The sequence below is a fragment of the Penaeus monodon genome, unplaced genomic scaffold, assembly GCF_015228065.2.
Source record: "Penaeus monodon isolate SGIC_2016 unplaced genomic scaffold, NSTDA_Pmon_1 PmonScaffold_11987, whole genome shotgun sequence".
NCBI lineage: Eukaryota > Metazoa > Arthropoda > Malacostraca > Decapoda > Penaeidae > Penaeus > Penaeus monodon.
This window is the reverse complement of record NW_023640809.1, coordinates 1-11,002: the sequence shown is the minus strand read 5'-3', so window position 1 is coordinate 11,002 and position 11,002 is coordinate 1. Positions and strand designations below refer to the sequence as shown.

Sequence of the window (11,002 nt, the reverse complement as noted above, 5' to 3'; positions counted from 1 at the left end):
CCCAATGACAGCAAGGACGGGAAGCGGAGGTCAGTCTTGAAGTCCTGGGCAATCTCGCGAACGAGACGCTGGAAGGGCAGCTTGCGGATGAGGAGCTCAGTGCTCTTCTGGTAACGACGGATCTCACGGAGGGCAACGGTTCCAGGCCTGTAACGAGGGGGCTTCTTGACACCTCCGGTAGCAGGGGCAGACTTACGTGCTGCCTTGGTGGCCAACTGCTTGCGGGGGGCCCTTTGCCCCCGGGTAGACTTACGTGCAGTCTGCTTGGTACGTGCCATTTTGCGAGTTTGTATCTAAATAGATAAAAAACGCGCTCACGCTCAAGACGTCAATTTATAGGAGAGCGAGCGGGAGCGGGCCCGATCGCGTGTGGCTGCGAGAGTGTGGCTTATCCCGCCTATTTCTGCTGGGTAAATATTGCCGGAGATACGGCATTGTGAGGTCGTGTAACGCGGCCTCCTTGACGCCATGTTGGATTCCAAGTTGATTATCTGAAGCAATGGCTATGGCCAAATCCATTGCAAGCCTTGTGCGCGTGAGCCTTTGTCGATAACAAGGCTTAGCAGAGGTTGTATTTGCAGAGCGGTCAGTTAAGATAAGCGCTCAGCTGAGTGGGCCGCCTCGCCGCTACGCAGACGGGGGCCCGCGGTAGCCTTACTCGCTCTCGCCACCAGGCGTCCCTATTCAACTATGCCCCAACTTTACCCCGCATGTTGGGTTAAGCCCCGACTCTTTCTTCTTACTAAATCATCTATTCGATCCCCCCCCCTTATCCTTCCCCTCTCCCATCTTCTTTCCCCCCCGGCAACGGGTCTTTTCTCTTAACTTTACCTTACCAGTAAAAAAGCCACATTGGCTAATAAGACCTTACAATCGCTTTATCGATTTAGATGTGCGGCCCCGCGCACGAAACTGCACCTGTTCAAAGCCATTATACACCCTCTTCTCACATACGCCCCACTCACACTTACACTTGCAGCACACACAAACAGAAGAAAACTGCAAGTCATCCGAATAAAGCTCTCCGCTGGATCTACACTATAGGCTGGGACGAGTTTGTTACGTCATCACAGTTCACGAGAGAGCTTCTGTGCTCTCCTCTGAACCTCGTGTGGCGCGCGAGGGTTTGTAAACAACTCGACAACTTCGTCTTTGGCTGCCGACTGGATAGACAAGACAATGTCTTCTCCGGGAAGGAGAAGCGGCCTTGGCCGCGATTTCTTTGCGCTAGATTGGGGCGAAGAACAGGAGCCAGTTTTTTTTAGCTCGGCAGCAGCATCTTATCCTCTGTGAACTTTCTTAATCTTCCTTCCTGCCTTTCACCCTCCCTACCTCCCTTGTTTCGTTTGTTTTAAATTTTTTTAAACTTTTAATTTAAGTTAAGTTACGTTAGCTTTGGCGATTTTTACTATAAACTGGGCCCGCCCGCCCTCGCCCCGGCTGGGCCCAATCGCGTCGGGGCGCGATTGTTGCCGGCCTCCGAGAGCGGGTGTCGAGCGCCGAATTTATCGCCTAAACTTTTTTAAGCTTTTTATATTCTTACTTTGTGTTTGCGTTGTTTTTTAATTTTTCTTTAGTTTTTTTTAGTTCTCGTTCTTAACCTTTTTTCTTTTTTGGTTTTTTATAACTGTAGGGGTTTGTTATACATAAAACCTATTTAATTCCCCTTCTAAATAAACAAACTCCCCTAACGAGAGCCCATCCGTTTTTAACTCCCTTCCTCTCCCATTTCCCTCTTTCCGTGTGTCACACAACCTCGCCCTCGCCTCATCTCTTTAAATCCTTACATAGCACCAGCGTCCCTCACCCAAAATCCTTACCTCCATCTCACTGGTTTCGGATTTCCCGACACGTGGACATTTTGCCGCCTGCACCCTGCCATGACCGTGGCCCCTTTTGGGCGTAAGGAGTGCCAACACGCGAGTGGGGAGGAGATTCATGGCCAGTGTTGATAACCCAAACGTGGTGAGATCGCCAGAGCACATCTCCCTAGAAGTCCTGTCGCCGACAGGAGAAATCTCTGCTCGACGCGGGCAAGGGAGGTAGCCTCTGATTAGCGATCTCACTCGTACTTTTAACTTGTCCCCCACGGTTAGCCGAGGACACCACCGTTGCCATGGCGAGAAGTCCCTGCACGGTGGCGTCCCGATGGCGCCGGACAGGCCACCTTTACCGCTCCCAACCTCCCTCGTTAGCCGAGTGGATCCGCAGCCCGGGCGCGGTGGCCTCGCCGACCCGTGAGTTAGCTCATGCGAAGCGAGTCATCGTCATGCCAGGGCAGCGAACCACCGATGGCGCGGGGCCTCCCTTGCTGACCTTTATCCTCCTTTCCTCGTCCTATCAGCTATGCCCCCAACTTTTACCCCGCATGTTGGGTTAAGCCCCGACTCTTTTCTCTCTTACTAAATCATCTCTTCGATCCCCCCCCCTTATCCTTCCCCTCTCCCATCTTCTTTCCCCCCCCGGCAACGGGTCTTTTCTCTTAACTTTACCTTTACCTTACCGAATTTGGGAGGGCTCTCTTTGGACCTCTAGGTCTCAAGGTTTTTGAGTGGGTTTCTTGGTAAAGAGATCTTTGACACCCCACGCAGAGACGACCTTGGCCCTTGTGCTGATAACTTTGGGTGTTATTTTGCACACCTTGCTTTGAGGCTAGTATTTTTAATTGTAGGCCAGAGTGCTTACAATTAAAAATACGAAGCACTGTGGCAATTTTAGCAGTTTTACTGCGAGGTGCCGGCCGAACCCATAAGGGTTAGATTCCCCTTTTCGGCAGGGTCCTAACCCCGACCGGCCCTAACACACAAGACTGTTAATTGCCCAGTGTGTCTTCCTTTTGATCCCACAAACCCGCCCTTGCACCATCTGTAAAATTTAGCTTCTGCTAGATTTCCCCCCCTGACCTTCATCATCACCCTCGTGCTATGCCTTCAGGGGTCAGAAATCAAATTATCATATTCTGGGGAGCCCATCTCCTGTGAGGTGGCCTCCAGAAAATCTTCTCAATCACAGAATTTGCCGTGACACACTGTTCAAAGTTCATAATGGCTATAAAGGTTTGTTGTTCCCAAAGCCGACAGCTGACCCCCTTCCTCTCCTCGACTGGCCAAAGAACACTCGCAGAACAAGGCTTTCAAACCTCTCCCTTCCCCCTGAGACTAAGGCTAAATGCACGGTCGTGGCGAAAAAAGATCGACAAGACAACCTGCCACGATCGTGCGAGTCTATCCAGGCGGAAGTCTCGGCCAAAAACGACGTCACTGTCGTTGATGTTTACAACCCCCAGAGTCACGCATTGTAAAAAATCCGTTGCTCTGCGCCTGAGGAGGCACAGAAGCTCCTATCTCGTGGGATTGTGATGTTTAACACATCCGTCCCACCTATAATGTGGAACCCTGAGAGCTTTATTCAGGTGAACCAATGCCTCAAATGCTACAGATTCAATCATTTCTAAAACCCACATGCACACACAACAGAGATGCAGCAGATGTGGAGAACCTGGAAATTCTTGCCACATGCAACAAAACCATCAGATGTTGCAACTGCGAGGGGCAGCATGTCGCTGTCAGTGGGTCTTGCCCCAAACGCAAAGAATTATTAAGACAAAAAGACAAGCACAAAAAAAAAAACAACAACCCACCTACGCTTCAACACTCCGACCCTTAAAAAACATCCACACCCACCACAAACCGACCCAACACGATTCCCTCGGGAAACACAATGCCTCTACCACCTCATTTTCCCCAAAACAACGCCTTCATACCAAACCCAACAACCCCAAAATACAGACCATACTACACGTAGCTTTAATAGCTGCAAAAACAACGCCAAGAAATTCACAAACATACTCCCAACACTACAAAAAAAAAAACGGTTTCCCCAGCATTGTGATCCCCGAGGAAATCTTCGAAGACGAAAACCCTGTACATACCTGAGTATCACCCCACAAACAAACACAAACACCGAGGCTAGAGTGCGACCACCACCTCACCACAGCCCTCTACCTCTCATGCACACGTACTCCCACAACCACAACCACAAACGCAAACCTAGAGAAACTGCAAAAGGGAAAAAAACTACAAATAACACAACGATCACAAACGAAAAACTCCTTCCCCCACTTAACATGCACCAAAAGAAAGACAAAAAAAGACCCTCTGCTCAGGGAAAAACCACGGGAGCCGTCCACTCCTCGTCGTCGTCATGACGACACCATCATCGGGGACTCCAGCAGCGAGGAGAGCCTCCACATCAAACCTCATTTCCTGAGGTTGTAGAGGGGCTACCGCGCTGCCTGTTCCCCCAGGGACGTAGTTCCCGTCCTCCCCGTCAGGGGAGACTTAGGAGACAGGGAAAGTGTGGGGAATTGGTCCGCCGATTCCCGTGAATCCTTGCCTCCCTCTCCCAGGAGTCCCTCCCGGCCCCCGAAGAGACCAGTCTGGGGCTCGTCCTCGTTCTCGATCTCGTTAACCGTGAGCACAAACGCCACGAAAAGTAGGTCACCGTCATCTTGCCCTGCTCTGAGTGGCATGCTGACAATCGTCCAAGCGAATGTAAGATCATTTTATAACGAAAGACACGTATTTTAACGATTCCTAAGCCCGGGAAAGCCCTGACGTGGGTTCTTTTTAAACTCCACCTCTATACTAATTCCTATGCTATTAAACACTTCGGCTACACGTCAAGACAATCACGAAACGGCTGGTTTGTAGGGTCCTGCTTTCCTCGTAAAATCCCCCTTTTCATTTCGAAATCATCTCCCCTCCATTCATTCATCCTGTTTATGGCTATTAAGCTCTTCACCCAGCAGGGCCCTATAATGATTGCCACTGCCTATATCAGACCCAGTCAAATTTGCCTATTCACGATTTCAATAAATTATTTAATTATAATAATCTCCCAGTCTTTTTGCCGGGGATTTAACGCAGCACACACATAAATTCAACCACACATACAACAACGCACACGGCAGACAGCTCTTGTCTATTTTCAAAAACAAAAGACTCCACTACATCGGACCCGACTTCTACACCTCATTCACACCGAGAGGGAAGGGCCGCCCTGATCTCTTTTTTCGGGAACAGAGCGCACTCCCCTACCACACACACTTACAACCTGGCCCGAATTTCGTTCTGACCACATACCCGTCATCATAAAACTTTCAATGACACCTATACTAAACAAAGAAACAACATCCTTCAGGTACAAAAAAGCAGACTGGGATGACTTTAAATCTTACCTTGCCAGTCAAAATTTTAACTTCAACCTTGAAAGAGAAAACATTCTCGAAATAGATAGGCATTGGCATCATCTTTTCGCTTGGATATCAGCAGCCATGCGCCGCGCCATACCGCGGGAGCGCTAAAGATCCGCAAATCATTCCATCCAAGCGAGAGAACCAAGCGTCTCTGACCTGCTATGGGAAATCGTTTCCTTCAAAATTTAAATCACTTACATCGATTTTGGGTTTGGGCCCTCCTATCCTCAGAAATCACGTCATAAATAGTTTTGATAATGACCACAAAATTCTTGGCAAAATTTAATAAACAACCCGAATCTATGAGAGTTCGCACTCCACGGGAATTTGGCAATAAATTAGACAATTAAAAGGTAGAAAATTTCCCCCCCTTCATCACCTCCTCAAGGAAAACAATCAAATTTCAAAATCCCGTGGGGGTTATCAAAATTTTTCATGACCATTGGCAAACTGTTTTCTATCCTCATGAACCCACCCTCTTTTTAATGATCACATTCAAACCAAAACACCTGGAGCCAAGACCACAGGATAGAAACAGAACCAGAGCAGATTATCCACCTGGAAAATCTGGACGACACATGCGAACTCCGTGCCCCCATCTCGCTGGAGGAGGTAAAACAAATAATAATGAGGTTTCCTCAAAAGGGCTCCGGCTCCTCTCAGATCGGACGCGACGCACTCATTCATCTTCCTGACAACGTTTTACGAGCTATGACGCACTTATATAACATTTCCCCTTGCCTCTGGCTACTATCCCTCACCTTTCAAAACTGCTTTAGTGGGCCCTTATCCCTAAGCCAAACAAAGCCCTAACTGACCCCAAGAATTACCCCCCAATTAGTTTACTAGAGACATTAGGCAAATTTTTGAGAAAGAAATTAACTCCGACTAAGGCGGTATCTCGACAACCATGACCTACTCTCTTCAAAACAATTCGGCTTCCGCTCTCACCGTTCGCAAATACGCCTGAACTTACTGACTAACTACTGTCTTAACAACAAAGACAGAAGACTAAAGACGGTTCTCGAAACCAAAGACGTGGAGCGAGCCTTGGGACACAGTCTGGCATGCTGGCTTGAAGTACAAAACTGTGCAAAAAATTAAATTTTCCCCGGAAACCAAGAAGCTGCTATGCAGCTTCTTGGATGACCGTAAATTAAAGTTTAAATTTTAAAAGGGCAAAATTTCAGACACCATTCAAATGCACGCAGGTGTACCTCAAGGCAGCATATCAGCCCAAACCCACTAAAACATATTATACACAAACGACCTCCCCGCCCCCACATTCCCCGTTCATTGACGCTTCTTTACGCCGACGATGTACTCACTTAGCTAGACATGATTCGCTCGCTGGTGTTGCCCGACGAATCAACGACGAGCTTGACACCGTCTCGAGGTGGGAGCACAAAATGGCTTTTTAAAAAACTAATGCGACAAAACAAAAGTTCTTTTTAAACCCTAGACACAACCTCCTTACGATCCAATACATCTAAACTCTTCGACAGACTACAAGCACCTCTTCAAATAACACGCTTTTGCACCGTGCTCGGGGGAAACCCTTTCGATTACATGTTCAGATTTCATTACCATCCAGTAAAAAGCCAAACATTGGTTTAATAAGACCTTACAATCGCTTTATCGATTTAGATGTGCGGCCCCGCGCACGAAACTGCACCTGTTCAAAGCCATTATACACCCTTTTCTCACATACGCCCCACTCACACTTACACTTGCAGCACACACAAAAGAAGAAAACGAAAGTCATCCAGAATAAAGCTCTCCGCTGATCTACACTATAGGCTGGGACGAGTTGTTACGTCATCACAGCTTCACGAGAGAGCTTCTGTGCTCCCTCTGAACCTCGTGTGGCGCGCGAGGGTTTGTAAACAACTCGACAAACTTCGTCCTTTGGCTTCCCGACTGGATAGACAAGAACAATGTCTTTCTCCGGGGAAGGAGAAGCGGCCTTGGCCGCGATTCTTTGCGCTAGATTGGGGCGAAGACAGGAGCCAGTTTTTTTTGAGCTCGGCAGCAACATCTTAACCCACTGTGAACTTTCTTAATCTTCCTTCCTGCCTTTCACCCTCCCTACCTCCCTTGTTTCGTTTGTTTTAAATTTTTAAAATTTTAATGTTAGTTTAGTTTTTTAGCTTCGGCGATTTTTACTATAAACTCGGCGCCCGCCCTCGCCCCCGGGTCGGCCAACGCGTCGGGCGCGATTGTTGCCGGGCCTCGCAGAGGGGTGTCGAGCGCCGAATTTATCGCCTAAACTTTTTTAAGCTTTTTATTTTTTTTTCGTTTGTGTTTGCGTTGTTTTTTAATTTTTCTTTTGTTTTATTTTAGTTTCTCGTTCTTAACTTGTTCTCTTTTTGGGTTTTATAACTTTAGGGGGTTGTTATACATAAAAACCTATTTTAATTACCCTTTAAATAAACAAACTCCCTAACGAGAGCCCTATCCCGTTTTTAACTCCCTTCCTCTCCACTTCCTCTTTCCGTGTGTCACACAACCTCGCCCTCGCCTCATCCATTATCCTTACATAGCACCAGGTCCCTCATCCAAATCCTTACCTCCATCTCACTGGTTTCGGATTTCCGGGCACGTGGGCATCTGCCGCCTGCACCCGCCATGACCGTGGTTGGCTAGGTCCCTGGGGGGGTAAGGAGTGGAAAAACCCAAAATGGGGAGATGCAGAGCCATCCCTAAACCTCCCGCGGGAGAATCTGTGACGCGGGCAAGGAATCCTGATTCCCTCCCCGGACCCAAAATCCTCCGGAGCCCGGGGAAAGGGGTCTGAAAAGTCTCACCGTCTTTAATGGCCCCGGAAAGGGCCCAAGACCACCTTTAACTCCTGGTGCCCAGGGTCCGGCCCGGGGGGGCCCTTGCCGCCGGAGGACTCTCAAGCCATCCCCGTTAGCCGGGAGCGAACACCCGGGGGCGGGCCTCCGCCGACTTATTTTCTCCATCGCGAGCCCCAACTTCCCATGGGGAAACCCCGCTCTCTCCCTTACTATCTCTCCTTTTCCCCCCCTTTATCCTCCTCCCAATTTTCCCCCCGGGAGGGTTTTCCCCAACTTTCCTCCTTACCAAATTCTCTCTGGACCTCTAGGCCCCAAAGGTTTTTGAGTGGGTTTTCTTTGTAAAGAGATCCTTGACACCCCCACGCAGAGACGCCCTTTGGGCCCCTTTGTGCTGATAACTTTGGGTGTTATCTTGCACACCTTGTTTTGAGGTTTAGTATTTTTAATTGTAGGCCAGAGTGCTTACAATTAAAAATACGAATCACTGTGGCAATTAGCAGTTTTACTGCGAGGTGCCGGCCGAACCCATAAGGGTTAGATTCCCCGTTCGGCAGGGCCCTAACCCCCGACCGGCCCTAACACAAAAAGGGACTGTTAATTGCCCAGTGTGTCTTCCTTTTGATACCACTACCGCCCTTGCACCATCCTGTCAAATTAGCTTCTGCTAGACTTCCCTCCCTGACCTTCATCATCACCCTCGTGCTATGCCTTCATGGGTCACGTAATCAAATTATCATATTCTGGGGAGCCCATCTCCTGTGAGTGGCTCTCCAAAAAATCTTTTTTCAACACAGAATTTTGCCGTGGACACACTGTTTCAAAGTTCATAATGGCTATAAAGTTTGTTGCCAAGCCTGAACAGCTGCCCCCCTTTCCCCTCTCCTCGACTGGCCAAAAAACACTCGCAGACAAGGCTTCAAACCTCCCCCTTCCCCTGAGACTAAGGCTAAATGCACGGCCCCGTGGGCGAAAAAGATCGACAAGACAATCTGCCACGATCGGGCGAGTCTATCCAGGCGGAAGTCTCGGCCAAAAACGACGTCACTGTCGTTGATGTTTACAAACCCCCAGAGTCACGCATTGTAAAATCCGTTTGCTCTGCGCCTGAGGAGGCAACAGAAGCTCCTTCTGTGGGATTGTGATGTTTAACACATCCGTCCCCACCTATAATGTGGAACCTGAGAGCTTTATTCAGGTTGACAATGCCTCAAATGCTACAGATTCAATCACTCTAAACACCCCATGCACACACGAACAGAGATGCAGCAGATGTGGAGAACCTGGACACTTCTTGACACATGCAACAAAACCATCAGATGTTGCAACTGCGAGGGGCAGCATGTCGCTGTCAGTGGGTCTTGCCCCAAACGCAAAGAAATTATTAAGACAAAAAGACAAGCACAAAAACAAAACAACAACCCAACCTACGCTTAAAACACTCCGACCCTTACAAACATCCACACCCACCACAAACCGACCCAACACGATTCCCTCGGGAAACACAATGCCTCTACCACCTCATTTTCCCCAAAACAAGCCTTCAAAACCTAACAAAAACCCCCCAAAAATACAGGGCCATACTACACGTAGCTTTAATAGCTGCAAAATACAACGCCAAGAAATTCACAAACATACTCCCAACACTACTACAAAAAAAAAGGTTTCCCCAGCATTGTGATCCCCGAGGAAATCTTCGAAGAAAGAGAACCTGTACATACCTGAGTATCACGCACAAACAAACACAAACACGAGGCTAGAGTGGCGACAACACCTCACCACAGCCCTCTACCTCTCATGCACACTACTCCCACAACCACAACCACAACGCAAACCTAGAGAAACTGCACAAGAAAAACTACAAATAACACAAACGATCACAAACGCCAAAATCCCTTCACCACTTAACATGCACCAAAAGAAAGACAAAAAAAACCCTCTGCTCACGGAAACCACGGAGCCGTCCACTCCTCGTCGTCGTCATGACGACACCATCATCGGGGACCCAGCAGCGAGGAGAGCCTCCACATCGACCTCAGTCCTGAGGTTGTAGAGGGGCTACCGCGCTGCCTGTTCCCCCCAGGGACGTAGTTCCCCTCCTCCCCGTCAGGGGGAGACTTAGGGAGACACGGAAATGGGGAATTGGTCCGCCGATTCCGTGAATTCCGTGCCTCCCTCTCCCAGGAGTCCCTCCCGACCCCGAAGAGACCCAGTCTGGGGCTCGTCTCGTTCTCGATCTCGTTACCTGAGCAGCAAACGCCACGAAAAGTAGGTCACCGTCATCTTGACTGCTCTGAGTGGCATGCTGACAATCGTTCAAGCGAATGTAAGATCATTTATAAACGTAAGACACGTATTTTACGACTTCCTAGACGGGAAAATCCTGACGTCGTTCTTTTAAAACTCCACCCCTATCACTAATTCCTATGCTTTTAAACACTTCGGCCCACACGTCAAGACAATCACGAAACGGCTTGGGTTTTTAGGGTCCTGCATCCTCGTAAAATCCCCTTTCATTTCGAAATCATCTCGCCTCCATTCATTCATCCTGATTTTTATGGCTATTAGCTCTTCACCCAGCGGGCCCTATAATGATTGCCCCTGCCTATATCAGACCCCCGTCAAATTGCCTATTCACGATTTCAATAAATTTTTTAATTATAATAATCTCCCAGTTCTTCTTTGCCGGGGATGTTAACGCAGCCCCACACATCATTCAACCACACATACAACAACGCACACTGCAGACAGCTCTTGTCTATTTTTGAACAAAAAGACTCCACTACATCGGACCCGACTTCTACACCTCAAATTTACACCGAGAGGGAAGGGGCCCCCCTGATCTCGTTTTCGGGGAAAAGAGCGGCACTCCCCTACCACAACCCACGTTACCTTACAAAAACCTGGCCCGAAACTTTCTTACCTTCCATCAAAAAACCTGCATTCA

The 11,002-nt window shown here is 48.6% G+C and overlaps 1 protein-coding gene across 1 annotated transcript; it reads right to left on the bottom strand.

Moving 5' to 3' along the window:
* Positions 1-5: 5 nt before the first annotated feature.
* Positions 6-281, bottom strand: LOC119568990 (histone H3-like; the record flags this gene model as incomplete). The annotated part of the gene is made up of 1 exon (XM_037917365.1): positions 6-281. A coding segment is annotated over exon 1 (273 nt), but the record flags the coding sequence as incomplete, so codon positions are not given.
* Positions 282-11,002: the final 10,721 nt, after the last annotated feature.